We start from the raw sequence: 16,337 nt of genomic DNA, 5'->3' as shown, positions 1-16,337 counted from the left end.
CAAAAACATAATTGTTACCACATATTTCTTTTAGTCTTGAGATAAGCAATGAGGTTTTTGTTTGTATCATTTTGTGTTTCCACATTTGTCCTTATACATAGGAAGTCCCAAATTTATCACACACAAGTTTTGAGAGGCCTTTAGCTGATAGACAGGATTGGGTGGTGCAAGACTAACTTACACTGATCCTTATAACACTTTAGCCCAGATTCTTTCCATCCTCCTTCACTCAAACATGCACAAACATTTAGGTGTTGGGTTTTTTTTAATTAACTCAGTTTTTGAACTGCACTGAAACAGGAGCTTAAACATTTTGAGTATTCAATTTATTATATATCAACACTAAGAAAAGAATACATCTACATAGTTAACCTTCTGCAGTTGTCCTGTTGCTTTACAATGGCAATTTTTAATCTCTGTTATTGTGAAATTGCCAGAGCGAAAGTACTGTCATACCTAAAGTAACTAAAGAGGGATATCAGCAAATACAATCAGATAATAGGAACTCTGTTGTCACATTAGGAACTTAGAAGCATATAAGTAGATATTTGGTAACAATAATTAATGTCTTCTAAATTAATAATCAGAAAGAAAAATCACTTCGCAAGGGCTTAGCTGTCACAGAGCTTGTTGTCAGTTATATTTTTGGCAACAAAAGCAGTATTTCCATTCGGTATACATGAATGTTTCTCTGCAGAGGTAGATATATTAGTAAAGTCTGATTGCATTTTATTAAAATGCAACTTTCCAAAGTTGTCTGTAAACTCTTACATAAAGAGAGCCACAGATCTATCTTAGGATTACTTGAGCCTGAGCTGTATTGTAAGAATGGCAAAAGAAGCATACATAAGCTGGAGTTTATGTCTCTACCATGTAGTCCCACTTATGTCTAACACATGGCTCCTTCTCACCAGCCTTCCTTAAGGTTATTATAGGTACATCTCCTCTTCCATAAGGTTACTATCTGTGACTGTTCATAATTGCCAGACTTCCTGCTTCTGTCCTATCTGCCTATCTTGGCTTTACTAGATTAGCAAAGACTTGCTATTTAAAATAAATTGCTAAATTTTGACTGAAACTAGTTAGGGATTACTGACATGAACAATTCTGCCAGTGTGGAAGAGGAGTGGATATGAATGGCTGGAAAATTTTATCAGAAACTTTTCTTTTGTGCAATCACAAAAGCGAAACTTTTCTTTTGTGCAATCACTAAAGCAAAACTTTTCAGCAAACACAAAATGAAAGTGTGATATATGTCCATGGTTGGAGTTCCCATGTAGCAAGGATATTTTTATGCATTAAAAAGTTATGACAAATAATACAGGGGTTTGGGTTTTTTTTTTTTGGTTGGTTGGGGTTTTGGGGGGTTTTTTTGGTGGTGCACATCTCCAAAAGGATCATTCTGCAGGAAGCAATACACAATTTTTTGGATGACAGCAGGCAAAATGAGGTGAAATCAAATAGCACCAACTACAAAGTCATGAGTTGAGGATCTGATGAAAGAGATGTTGCTTATTAGTTCAATTAACAAGTCATGGGTAAGATCTCATTTAGAATGTCATGTTTAGATCTAAGCACCTTGGATTAAATAAGGTGCTTAAAGAAAATGAAAGTGTTGTTTTAGAATAGGAAGTTAACCCTTTACCTCTTTTAATGGAAGTTGCAGGGAAATGTAATTATGACTTATGAAACTATTTGGACTAAATACCTAGCAGAGACAGATTATATGTGGCAAATAATATTAATGATTACAAAATACCAAATTGATGTGAAGTGTTAATGAATACTGTGAGACAATAAATTAGGTTTGTAACCATCACCGGTGGGAAATTCAGAAGCAGTTTTCTAAGCAGAATAATAAAAGTGAGAAAATTTGTTGTGTTATAAAATTGTAAAAAGTATTGTAAGTGTCGTGGTTCAGCCTCAGCTGGCAACTGAACACCACGCAGCCGCTCGCTCACTCCCCCCACACCCCTGTGGGATGGGGAAGAGAATTGGACAAGCAAAAGAACTTGTGGGTTGAGATAAGCACAGTTTAATGATTACAATAAAATAATAATAATAATTATTATTATTATTATTATTATGATAATAATGACAATAATGTTAATATAATAAAATGGAAAATGAAGGGAAAGGGAAAAAAAGGGAAAAAAAAACCACGGAAACACAAACGATACAACCGCTCACCACCCGCCAACCGACGCTGCCCATCCCCGAGCTGCGATTGCTCCCTCCCTCTCCCGGTCAGCCCCTCCCAGGTAGCATACTGGGCGTGACATTATGTGATATGGAATATCCCTTTGGTCAGTTTGAATCTGCTTTCTTAGCTGTGCCCCCTCCCCTCCCGGCTTCTTGTGCACCCGGCAGAGCATGGGAAGCTAGAAATGTCCTTGACTAGTACAAGTGCTACCCAGCAACAGCCCAAAACATCTGTGTGTTATCTCAACATTTTTTTCCATGCTAATTTCAAAGCACAGCACTATACCAGCTAGAGTGAAGAAAATTAACTCTATCCCAGCTGAAACCATGACAGTAAGGTAGAAAAGAAATGGTCTTGCAGTTAGAAATTAGCTGGTGCGTTTGAAAATTTTAGGGCTGAACTTGTTCTTGTCTCTGAGAGCATGTTGAAGACTTGATTACTGTTTCTTGATCATGATTGTTACATTGATTTTATCCTGTTTGATTTGTTGGAATGCTTGGTAGAGTGCCACTTCCCCTTGGTGAAGACCTGCTAACTCCTTCTGATGATTTTCTTGTCCTTCATGTGCCTGGAAATTGTTTCCAGGATTAGTTGCTCCATCACCTTCTCAGAGATTAAGGTGACACTGACTGGCCTGTAGTTGCCTGAGTCCTCCTTGCCATTCTTAAGGATAGGACTGATGTTTACTTTAGTCTTTGAATGCTTCTCCCAGTCACCTTGACTGATGAAAGATTATCAAGGGTGGCCTCACAGTAACATTGCTCAGCTCCCTTAGCGCTTGTGGGTGCATCCCAAGAGGGCCCATTGACTTACGTATGTCCCATTTGCTTAAGTATTCCATAACATGATCCTCTTCCATGAAGCATATATCTTCCTTAATACAGACTTTCTCCCTGGTCTCTGGGACCTGGAATAAGTGAAGGCTGGTCTTACTAGCAAAGACAGTGGCAAAGGAGGCATTCAGTACCTCAGCCTTTTCTGTGTCCTGTGTAACTAGGTCCCCTGCCTTGTTCAGCAGGGGGCCCATATTTTCCCTAGCCTTTCTTTTACACCTGTGTACTTATAAAAGTTCTTCTTGTTGTCTTTATCATGAAGCCATTTTTCCATGTTGCACTTTATGTAACCCAGTCCAAGAATTCAACAGTTAAACATCAACATAACATCAGTACATATATGTTTAATATACAGCTCACATAAAATCAACATGAATATCCAGTGCCACTGGAAACAACCAATGCCTTCAGTCTTGGCAGGGAAAAGAATTTTAATACAAACAAAGGGAAGATCGCTCATCTTTGCTTCTCCCTACAAAGTGAAATTACTGGGGATGGAAATGATCTATTGCTTTCTTTTTAACAGTTTTCTGCAACATTGCAAAAGGTCTTGATATACGTGAGTTTTGGTATCCTAAAAATTTGATCAGCTCTTTTTTTTCACAAGGACTGTTACTACTTAAAATCTTTTCCATTTTGATGAATTTATCAGTATTTCCATAGAGCCAGGATTTCTCCTGTTGCAAACAATGATCACTAATGGCTATAACTGGAAACCATGTGAACTTAAGTAAACTTTCTATGGTATATTAAGAATGTTCAAGTTCAAAGTTGTCTTTCTGCTGAAGAAATCTGTTTCTGAAGGTTTTATTCTTAGAATATTAAAAGTAAATAGTATTAATATGTTGCATAATTTTGTTCTTAAAAATGTAATGTGCATGCTATTTGTCATTATTATCAACAAATTGGTTTTGCATCCTGAGCTATTTGTTCTACTTTATCCTATTTTTAGTGAGTAGGATTTTGGTAAACCTAACTTAAGTAAAGCTATAACTTTCATTTTTAATAAAATGTTTTGATGAATGCCTATTTTAAAAATGTTTTATTAAAAATGCAAATTATAGCTTTATTTAAACCTCCTCAGTCTTCTAGATTATGTTAACACTGATTTAGAAGGCAAGTACACTTATACTTCTGTTTGGCAAAACTGGTTTAAAAGAGGATGCGTATAGCATTCAGAATCTTCTATCTTTTTTTTACGGTGTACAAAGGTTTAGTGTTCCCTTTACAGTTCAGTCCTTGAAGATAGATTTTCTTTGTTTTAATTCAAAATAAAATAGATATGGTCAAAAGAGTTTTAAAAAGAAGTAAAAAGCCTTTAATAGCTGAGGAAAGTCCAAAATAATGAGCTAAAGTTTTAGCTAATGGTAGCTGAAAGTTTTCTAAGAACAATTTGATAAAGTTGTGAAAGGCTGAATTGAAAATTCAGGAAATAACTTAGCCAATTTGTTTTTATGTATAAGTCCAGGTCCCATTGTTATCTCCTCCTTTTCTACTTTGGCTCCTATTTCAAAACCATTACAGATAAAAATGAAAAAAAAAAAATATATATATTACAGGTACTGGTAATAACTGCTCTCTTTCTACATGCTCTACCAACTACTTAGGTTTACTAAAGTGCACCCTTTGTGTAACACAGAGGCGCAATATGCTTAATTCCATAGAGAATTTAACAGCTTATGGTCAGGGTAGGTAATTTAAGAGCGTTCAGGCACCTGAGCAAAGTTACACAAGTGTTCTCTAAAATTCCACTGTTATATGTGCACAGGACTCCCGTTTTGACTATGCTGAACTTCTGGTGCTTATCACATGCCTAGAAGTCCTCAGATCTGAGAAGATCAGTTAAAACTCCTGAAGGCTCAATTTTGTGTGCATATTTAGAGTACAGTTAATACATTGACTGCTTTGACCACTGTTATTTAAAAATCAGCAGTGACGTGAGAAAGAGAGGATTCTGTCTCTAATGTAGCAGTTACAGGACTTGTTCAGGAAGGGAGAAAACTCTTCTTCAGTAGCTGAATGCTTGAAATTTAGAGTGGTCATTGCTGAGGAATAACATGCCTAATTACTTTTTAAAATCTGGACATTAGTACATAGCAGGCTACCATGTTCATTCTCAGAGGCAAACTCCAATAAAGCTTCAACAGAGCAAGAATGAAAGTTCATTCTTTTACAATAAAGTTTCACTCATCTTTTAATGGCTAATTTTCAGCTGCCAAAATGAATAAGTAATGAGATCAGTAAAGCTTATTAATCTTGAATGTAAATGGATAACAAATTTTAAAATTAGTTAATCTATGTTGTTGACTGGTGAGAAGAGATAGCTGGAGTGTATCTCATGGTTTCTTTTCCCAACTCTCTATCTTGGCATACCTGATTCTTTTGCTGCTGGACTTCCTGTGGGTGAGGGGCAGGGGGGAGGAAGACCAATTTCTCACAAAGCGGCTCCTGCATTCCTGTAGTTTATAGCCCAAAATATTAAGGTAGCATCAAGCTTGTACTAATTGATGGTGTACCCACTGCAGACATTTTTTTTCTTGTCTACCTAAGATGTAGTGAATACAGACTTCTACTTCAGAAAACCTCAGTATCTTAATAAAGCTAAAATGTAATATGAAATTAAAAGTACAGTAAGTTTCCAAAACCGGGCTGATGTTTATAACAAGTCATTTTTCCTCTGCTAAACTGCTCTGAAAATGAAGTATGCCTCTTTTGTGGTTTATGGTGTTACAGGCAAGATTGGTGGTGGAGACGATTCTCCAAGCACCAAAAATACTTGCAGATCTCTACAGATGTCCCTCACAAAAACTTCACTTGCATTTGGTCCAAGCTGTCATGAATCCATTGGTGTAGGTTGCCATTTGGTAGAGCTCTTTTTCTAAAATGGAAAAAGACATATTGAAAAGAAGAAGTTAAATATAATTCACTCAAAAAAGCATAGAACATGTAAATAAGGCAAATTTTGTTGAAAGCATTCTATCTTTTTTTAAACATATTGGTCTAGTTGAAAAAGGCAGACAAGTTTTTGAACATAAAAGCCCTTTTTCAGGTCTAAAACAGAAGTGGCCAGTGTTGCTACTGCAACATGGCAATTACATGAAGGATGTGAAAACATATGCATTTCATTTGCTATTATATGATCCTAATGGAAATCTTCATCTTTAGCACAGTAGTCTAACTTGAATTTGTTAGATGATTCAACTGCTTAATGGATTGGCCCTTTCTTATATTTAGTAAAATTTTTACAGCTGCATCAGCTGTTGAAGGGAACAGACTCAGACTCCTCCAATGAGAGGGAATTTCACAGTCTCTTTCTAGTATCCAGTGTTTAATGTAAACTGCATGATGCAGTTTAAGATATATGTCCTGTTTTGTGAGAAGTTATCTGAAATGTGTGATTCTGACAGAAGCAAAAGTGAATCTTGCTTATTTAGAAGTGGCAGCACCATTGGGTGGGTCTCCTAAAGTTCTTGTGGGTTTGACTTCATTTTTTCCTTTGTATCCACCCCCTGAGCTTCTGCCAAGCCTACCATGCTTCATTTCAGGCTCTCTCTTTGTACCTACTAATTAAGGACTTTCAATGCGTGTATGCGTTATACAATCAAATATGATCTCACAGGCAGATTTAAAGAAGTAAATGGTAGCTGAAAATAGATCTTCTCTCTTTTGAGTCGTACAAGCTGTCATACATGAAATGTAAAATATTTCTGCAATAATACTGGTTTTCCAACATGAGAAAAAACTTGGTTGTGTCAATAGATACATTACTTCACTCCTCACTGCTGATACCTGCAAAAACTTTGTTCATGCTAAGTCGCCTCTAACTGCACCTTTGCATCCTCTGTTCCTACTTTGAATCTGGTAACTTTGCTGCCCATTGGCTCTTTAAAGAAAATATAAAAGCATAACTAGGTAACATAACAGTAGGCACACTTTAAATCATTAATGCTAGTGCAAACCTTCTACAGCATCCTGAAGCCATGCCATGTAGTCTGAGAAATTATTAGAATGCATAACTAACAGAAAAGAATCAGACCAAAATGGTCCTGTTACCTGAGCCTAACACACCTTAGGAAAATATGTGCTCTATCAGGCGAAGGTGATGACAGTATATTAAGTTGCTCTTAATGGTTTTCTTTTATCCTGTAATTCTCACTAGCATTGTTCTTTGCAATATTTGACAGGTAAGCAAACTAGTATACTCATTTTCCAGAAAAGGAAAATGAGGGAAAGAGATTTCAACAGTTTCAATCTTTTCACACTGAGCTCACTCTAAGGTTTAATCAGGTATCAGGCTTACCACGTGAGAGTAAAGAGCCTAAAATTGCATTTCTGACTACCATTAGACATTAAAGTTCAAGTGGATTTTGTTGCAAAAGTAGAGCTAATAAAAAAATACAGCTGTGTTAATGTGAAAAATATTTTTCTTACCTGTACTGTTACCTGAGATTTCTTAAAGTAATGAAACTGAAGAAACTCAACATGATTAAATTCAGTCATTTGGACTTTCGTTGTTGTTGTTATTGTTGTTCTGTGGTCCTGGACAATCTTAAAACAGCCCATTTCATCTTGTTTTAAATTAAGTTTCTACTTCATTTAACCTTTGCTTTTGAAATACTGTTAAATATTTGCCTTACTTCTCCTGCAGAGGAATTAATGTAAAAACCTACTCATAGTGGGATTCTTCTAAATGATTGTGGGGTTTGGTTGCGTTTTTTTTTTTGAAGCATTATAGTTGAACTTTTGAACATCAAAAAAATTTACAAAGTTGGGATTGTATGTAACATTTAATTTTTGTTCTTTTATTTTAGTAATCTTAAAGCAATCACAGTTTTAGTGATCACATATCCTCTAACAATATTCATTGCAGTAGAAATGGTACTTGTCTTTGATTTGTGTCCAACACACTCCTGTACAAGTTTGTTCTTTGCTGTTAGGCATTTACAGTGTTTAATTTAGTGGTGACTTCTCTTCTGTTTATAAACTACTTCAACATATATGGAATAGTTTGTCTTCTCAAGCAACTAATTTTATGTGGATAAAATTATGCCTACGTAAATGACCCATGCACCAATTAACTCAAGGGTTTGCACAGTAGAAACTTTCACTTGTGGAGGGCAGTCCAACCTGCCTAGGTCAATGTTCAGTACCACAATAAACATGCTCATAATATCAAGAAACTGCTCATTTTACCCTCTTCCTCCCCTGTAAATAAACAAAGAAACTCCAGAGCCCGAGAAAATAAATTATGCCAATGTTTTAGTTAGTTCATTAAGTCTGAATATTCTGGTTTTCCTTTGAGGCTTCTAACTTTCCCAAAGACTATGTTTTGCAGTTCAACACTGCAGGGCTACCATGAGCTACCTTGGTTTATGTCTTTCTCATTTTTGAATTGCAGTCTTATGAAGGTAGCCATATGTAATACACATGCTTTTCATGAAGAATTTAGCTGAACTTTACAGTGGGGAAGTATTTGTTGTATATTGGTTTTGGGTTTGTTTTCCTATTTTTAAGTATTTATTATTTTTGATTCATTATTCCCAAGCTCTGTTACATCTACTTTTTTCCATTCTGAACAGATGGCTACAATATCTTGAGGCATCCTGGTAAAGATGTAACAAATTATGCTTACATGCAAACACTTCTAATACCATAGTTCTATGACAAAGATTTAACAAAAATTTGTCTTTAGTTTCATTTGGAAGTGTCCACAATTACCTTTTTCTTATTTGATAATAAGTGGAAATACATAATAGCATGAACAGGTGACAGTCTTTTTAAGCATGAAGACTCACAATTCACCCTAGCTGCCATCCTGAAATTCTTCAGACAACCCTCACATGAATCAGAGCTTTCCTTGAGTCAAGGGGACTTTTTGCTCCTGTTGGTTTCGGTGGAAGAGTTGGCAATTCTTGTCCGATAGAGCACTTAGTAGGAATGAAAAGGCAAAGTCTTCTACTGTGGAATTGTAGTTTCTGCAAAATAGATATGTGGGCAGACATGAGAACAGATGCCTTTCTCATCAGAATACATGGTTTGAACAGCCATTCCCAAGAGTTTGCTTTTGTTAACAGCCTTAATGTTCTTCCCTCAGAACAGCTCAACTTGCAACCTTAATTCTCCTCTCCTGGAGAGTTGTTTCCAATTCTTTTTGCGGGTTAAACTGGCAGCCTCTGTCATGAGGGCTGCTGGAACCCCCTTGGACCTCTCATACCAGGACCAAAATCTAGTTGTGGGGTTGTGAGGAGACACTGTGATTCTGCTTTCTGACAGAGAAGATATCGATTTCATGCTATTGTTTGACAGATTTTTCCAGACTTAATTGAAAAGCAATGTAAATGCTTTCTGTGGGTTCCACACATTAAACTTTATGAAGTTCTCCCTCTGAGCAATAAGCCCTTTTTCAACAAGCAACCCAAAAAAAGAAGGTGGCCAAACTCAGCACTCTGGAAGTGCCATTTCCGGTTTGAGCACACTTGAAATCTTCATGAAAAGTACTAAAATAATGTCCTTAAAAATTGTCCAGTAATTATAAACTGGGCTCACTAAAGCAAGCTACGATAGGACTAGCATGGTCGTTTAAATATGTACAACCATGTTTGATCACTCATGGCAACAAACTAAGGTCTAAGTTTATACACTTGCATGTTCTTACCTACTCAGATATAGTCCTTGAGTAATCCCAGTGGATACTATTTAACTTAAAAATAGCATTCAGCTCTATAATTTCTCTGCTGGCAGCTGAGCACCCAGTGCCACACTATACCCTACATGTTACTTTAACTTATTTTCCTAATTAAAGTTTGTGAGGCACTAAACAGTTGTTGTTTAGGATGGCTGTAAATAGCATTTCTATATGTAACAGCATAGAATAAATGGTCTCTAAATTAGTAATAGAATAGGGTGCATAATATCTGTCAGGGGCTTTGCTAATATGCAGGCTTCTACCTGCTGTAGGTGTACAACTGAGTCTTGAAATGGCTTTGATCTTTTCATGCCACCTCAAAAAGTAATCAGCCACATCCAAAAGCCCGATTACATTTTTGCGCAGTGTGTTTTGAATTATTATTGATTTTAAGAGTTTAGTTCATTATCAATACTACTGCAAGCTTTCTATTTCTTGGTCATTTCAGGTCTTGTTGCTCTAGTTTAGAGCTTGTGAGCTGTCATTGTCATTCTGCTTTCTGACTTACCCAAATTCGGTGAGATAGCTGTAATTTGCACATTTTACGAGAGGAGCCAATTGAACTGAAACTTTTTGTTTAATGTGAAAGTTGGTGGAGTGCACTGGATAGGACTACAGACTGAAATCAATGAGAGCATTCTTAAACATTCAAATTCAGGATGTGGATCAAACCTGAATTTTCACAGAATTTCAGCTGTTTGAATTTGCTGTAAATAATGATGGACTTGCTGTAAATTTCACATTGTGAGTTGGGCATATTAGTGAGTGTTTCAGTATTAAAGCCAATTTACACAACCTAACAGGAAAGGTATAATTAAAATTGATACAAAATTTATCACTTTTTAATGTAACCCTGTCACTGGGTTTTCATTAATGAGATTTCAAGAAAATTTTATTATTTTTCTGATGATCTGAATTGTTTTTATGGTAATGATTATTCCAGTTCTCGTTGTAATGACTTGATGACATGTGTTTCCTGGTTCTCATCCTGTAGGATATGATGATACTTCCTTAGATAAGAATTTTCAAATATTTATTTTGTAATACTATGCCACAGCATTAAAGGAGAGGAGAAATTGTTTGGCCTGTAAGAGTGAAAATGATAGTTTTCTATAATTCTAACAGTTTTAGCTGAATTGTTCAACTACTTTGCCAAAAATGCATTATCATCAATGGTTTCTTCTCTCTGTTCTGCTTGTATTCATATCATGTACATATTGCTATGCATAGATTTCAGTTTACAGCTAGAGAAAACCAGAAATTCAATAGCACCTTCTTTTAAAAGAACATAGAGCTGATTTGTTTGAATTAGGCCCAGGAGAAACAGCATGCCAATCATGTTAGTGCACCTTTGCACTTGGAGGCCATTTGAAAGAAGGTGAAGCTACTTTATGAAATCATAGATTATTTAAGGACATGTAAACAGCATGACTGAAGATGCAGCATCAGCCACAGAGAAGGAATAATCTTAATTACTGAGAAGAATGAAAACACAACCACTCCATCAAGCTTCCAATGTTTCTTGCAGTCTTTTGCTACTATTAACATTGCTGTGTTCCCTATCAACCTAAACATCTCTGTCATTACCCACAGGCTGCAACATTCTTCTGTGGCTGTTTTATGCTCATATTATGCTGAGGTACAATCTTAATGGTCCTTTTTAAGCTCCTTTCCTTAGATACCATTTTCAGAGTGTGATTGTTTACTACTTCATGTATTTCTGTATTTTCTTAAAATGGACTGCATAAACCAGAAAATTTCCCCTTCCCGAGTTCTGGGGATCTATTTTTGTGTGCTTTGTTTGGCTGTACAAATCTCCTGCCTCCTAATATAGAGCTGGAAAATGATTATCAGATTACCTTTAATTTTGGTTGATGCATTTCTGCCAGACAGAAGCAATAATCACTGTAATAGTTTTATTTTCCAAACTTACTTCTACTGCTTTTACTTCTACTCTGAAAGGCAGCACATTGCCAGAAGGGTTAAATACTTTACATTGCAGTGTTACGTATGAATAAGGGTGTTTCATTGTTTATTTTAGGTTCAGCCATGAATTTTGTCCAGGCTTTCTGCACTTAATACAAACTTTTTCTGCAACAAAAGCAATTCTAGAGGGTCAATTCAGGCTGCATATTAAAATTAGTGCTAGTGATGGAATGAATGTGCTATAAAATTCTGCTTGCAAAGCCGCCTGTTTTTCTTCAAGGCAAGCATGAAACAGGAACATTATATTCTCAGGTCATCATCACAGAAAAATATATTTTCCTAAATCCTCTTGCTCTTTTGGATCACACAGCAGTAAAGACTACTCGATATCTTTCTTTGATTTTCTTATTCAAAAAGGGTGGAGCATTTATGCATGCTTTGCCATTCAAACATTCCTGGTGGTTCTATTTTCAACTCAAAATTTTTAAATTAGTAACAGATGTGCTGATTCTTTTGACTGAAACAGAGGGCAAATTTTTCTACTATATTTTGAATAAAGTTTTTCAAATATTTACTGATTATTGAACCCTGAGTGTTAGTTCTTATTACCAGCCTTCACTGTAAACAGTATCTTACACCACAGAAATCTCACTGGAGTCAGTGGGGAGTAATCCTGATATTATTAGTATGATGAGGGCAGAATATATTTGGAGTCACTATAAAATGCAGCTTACAGAGCTAGACCACAGTAAGGTATAGCATCCCACCATTGCATATCCCAACCTGTTTAGGTATGCCTCATTAATGTATCATCCCTACTTACACTAAAATTGCAAAGCAGGAAGCCCAGAAAATAATTGGCATACATGCATACATATGTTATTTGTAATGCTGGTCTATTGGCACAAGATGTATAGAAAACTCTTGTGCAGCAGAGCTCCCAGGAAGCTTTATAGCTCTTGTGCACAATGGATTTGGGGATCCTATAGCTCTGAAGCAGGCAGGAAGGCTTGTGAGTACGACAGAAGAAAGTCTCTAGAGGGAAGAAAAAAAAAAACTAAGAAGAATCAAATTCCGATTTAAGGAATATAATTTTGAGGTTTAAGTTTCAACCATGATGTTGAATTAGAGGAGGAGCTATTTTGCATTTTTCACATGGTTTGATTGTGAGATTCCTCCCCCTTTCTGCTCCTAACTATATTAATTACTGTAATTTATTTAAGTACAAGTCTTATCCTTTCTCCTGCTTATTTATTGACGTATATGTACTCATGATAACACAGATGCTGGTGTAATCTTTCGTCCTCCTTAAGCCTTTGAATTTTTTTGTTAATGATAATACAGATGCATGATTTCTTACTTGGATCTGTAGATCATCTAGCAATAAGAACAGATAAATAATACAGACTGTAATACTTTTCTGTAGTGATTCTTAATAAGATTTGAAGGCCAAATAGGTGCTGACCTTCTGGCACACAAAAGGAAACAAACACCATGTTGAATATGTAAAAGGCAGGAACCAACCATTTTTGTAGGTACAATATCTGCTTCACTTAAAAGGGGATGAAAAACATTCACTAAGGGGAATGAAACTTAGACATAAACAAAAGAAGCCTAAATTTTTTTTCCAAGAATACTGAAAATATTCAAGGTATGTTTAGGGGCCAATATGAAACAGGGATGAAAGAAATACAGAAGCAAATTACAGTTTGCTGTTGTGAAAATACCTCTGGCTCATAGTGAAGCTTTACTTACGAACATTTTCAGTTGTCTTGAGTAGTTATACAGCCCAAATATTCAGACTGTAGAGAAGTGAAGTGAAATGAAATTAGTTTGTCAGATAAGAGAAATCTTTTGTCAAAAACGCTTCTCCATTGGCGATACACTGAACTTGGTCTCCTGGGTGATTTAAGATCCCTCAGCTGACTTGCTGTATTTGTCTAAATAGGAGTTAAATAAGTGCAAAATGTCTGTCTTTTGATGACTCTGAAGTAGTTTCCTTTTTTATATTTTCTTGGGGCAGGAGGAAAGATGTCGCTTGGATGTCAGGAAGCTTTTGAAGTTTTCAAGCAGGACCATGCTGACAGTATAACTATTGAGGACAACAAACAGCTTCTAAAACAGAGGTGAGTGTCACAGCAAGACACAGCTGAAGGCAGACATCTGAGAGTTCATTATGAGTCTGGGTAGGAATGTGTAAATTTACAGCAGACATCCCAGGCTTCTGTTGAGAACTTGGTACAGAAACTTCACCGTTTCTTACTGGGAATATTTCAAATTCAGAAGACACTGAGTGGTGAGAGAATAAAAGTTTGGATAGAGTATGAAAGTGGCATGAGGAATCTTAGTGCATCTTTCCTCTGGTTTTATTCAATCTTATCTTCATAGCCATGTTGAAGCAATGTGGTAAATGGCATTCACAATCATGAATTACCTAGAGGAAGTAAGATCCGTGTGACTGCAATTTCCATTGTCAAAAATGCTTTACTGGCTTTGGCACTGAGTTGGACAATAAGCTAGGCGATGTTTAACATATGCTTTTGTCTGTTGTTCCTAATTTGTTTGCCAAGTGATTTTAGCTTCTCTCTGCCAGTTTTGCAATCAAAACCAGAAATAAGACTTTCTTCCCCCACATTTATTCTTAAGGCTGGCAAAACACTCCAAAATCTTCCGGTAAAGATGGTGAGAATGGCAAAACATTGCCAACATGAATTTTCATAAAGCAGATTTTAAAAATCCCAGAAATTAAACCACCATTTGTCCATGTTGGTTGGATAACAGTGGTGCTTCAGTGTCAGTTTTTCAAGTGTTACCCCTCCCCATATTGGAAGAGAAATACAAGGTTTTGAGATTGGAGATGCCAAAAGCAGATCTCTCAATCTACCCTTGTAACTAACATTTCCTCTAACAGATTTTTTTTCTTTTTCCTTTTCTTTTTTTTTTTCGCCCTGGGGTTTTCCCCTTCTCCAGGTTTCTCCTTTTCTCTTCTGCTTTCTTATTAATACAATTTTTCCACTTAATAAGTATGAAAGACATTGTTTCAAGGGTCATTAAGTCTTATTTACTTCAGTGAAATTGAGGCAAGAAATTATCTCTACATCTGTGTGACTTATTCAAGATCTTGCTATTTCTTACCTTTCTGAACTGGTTAAGTTTCTACCTGGATCTATAACTTAGACACAGGAACACAAATTGCTGAAGTATTTAATGTATGTAAGAGTTTATCCATGTAAATTGGATGTTTAGTAATGCCTTTCTTCTGATCAATATATCAGATGATGCTACATCACTGTATCATTGCTGCACAAATGATTATACTGCAATCATTTCTGGAGTTGCTGTCTATTGAGCAGAACACTTCATGGTCACAGCATGATAATGGGAGTAATACAGTTCTGAGCCATGTCCTGAATTTCCTCTAGTTAATCACAGTTCTTCCATATTTTCTATGTTTGTTGTTACTATGAAGCAAGCTGGTATTTCCTTCTGGTTTCAGAACCCACAAAGTTTGACACCAGATTTTCTTTCCCTAAAGAACAAAGAGATTCAGAATAATGCCTCGGGTAACCCCTCTCTAATATGCATCAGCTGATTGCTGAAATTGTGGATGTTCATACCCTGAAGCAAGACAGTTTTCCCCTGCCATTTGCAGTCATTTTTAGCAAAGATGCCTTTAGCTCCAAGTTTACTGAATTCATTAAAATGGATTTATATCAAGTCCAGTCTGTAATTTGGAATGCAGCCTCTGAACTACCAGTTACACAAAAGCTCTGTTACCCGGCCAGTGTTCAAATTGCACAGGAAGAAGTGTGTGGACACCACATGTTTAAAGGTTACCATAACTTCCCTTTATATGTAGGAGTCTCATGTTAATAATTTTGTTTATCGTTGCATAACCACTTCTGTCATACCACAAACAGTATTTGGTTCACAAATTACTTATTTTTAGCTGTCTTATTTTTTCCTTTGGGTATTTTGGATAGATATTCCTGGCTGGCTAATGATATCATTCTTACGTTAATTGAATGGTGAACTGTCAGTGAGCCTAGTTGGAAGTTTGACTGTGAAGGTCACAGCTGTTGCTTTGGATGTGAAATTATTCATATAGATGTGAAAATACATAGATATACATATACAATATACATATTTTTTCTGTAACTACCTGCATATAAACAATCAAATGTAATCTGTGGATTAAATCAGATACTGAAAAGCATTTGTCTTGTTTAAAAAAAAACCAACTGTTTTTAACATAAAACTTTTCACTCTTTACAGGAGCAGTAGCTCAGTACTGTTACTTAGTACCATCTCTGGATTTAAAAAGTGGGGAAACTTACATAGTTAAGGATAATTTATCTTTGAAGCTCATTTACTGACCTACTGTTCAAGTGAAAGACAACAGATTCAAGCTATCCTGTTAGGACAGATGCCTATGGGAAGTGGCTTTGTAAGATAGAAAAGGTGATCTTCCATAGCTTATTTTGCAGCTAATACAAAGCAGTTTTTATTTTCATTTTTCTTCTGTACATTAGTAACTCCTGCCCTTCTTAAAAAAATATGTGTCTATGCCCAGACAGAATCAGTTTTCTGCAATTTGGACTTCCTATACTTGACTTCTAAAGAACTTCATAATATCCTGTTTCTCAATGCAACCATATTCTCTTAGCATTGTTTCTCTGAGGAGGAGAAA

The 16,337-nt window shown here is 36.0% G+C and overlaps 1 protein-coding gene across 1 annotated transcript in view; it reads left to right on the top strand.

The window, feature by feature from the left end:
* The window catches only part of KIF6 (kinesin family member 6), a 177,071-nt gene that overhangs the window by 102,298 nt on the left and 58,436 nt on the right, over positions 1-16,337 (top strand). Inside the window, exon 13 of the mRNA XM_064445467.1 lies at positions 13,671-13,773. Coding sequence (XP_064301537.1) covers positions 13,671-13,773 — 103 coding nt within the window. The remainder of the gene's footprint in view (positions 1-13,670; positions 13,774-16,337) is intronic.

Source organism: Phalacrocorax carbo, chromosome 3, assembly GCF_963921805.1.
Source record: "Phalacrocorax carbo chromosome 3, bPhaCar2.1, whole genome shotgun sequence".
Taxonomy (NCBI): Eukaryota; Metazoa; Chordata; class Aves; order Suliformes; family Phalacrocoracidae; genus Phalacrocorax; species Phalacrocorax carbo.
Note: the sequence above shows the minus strand (reverse complement) of the source record. Positions and strands in the feature narration are given on the sequence as shown.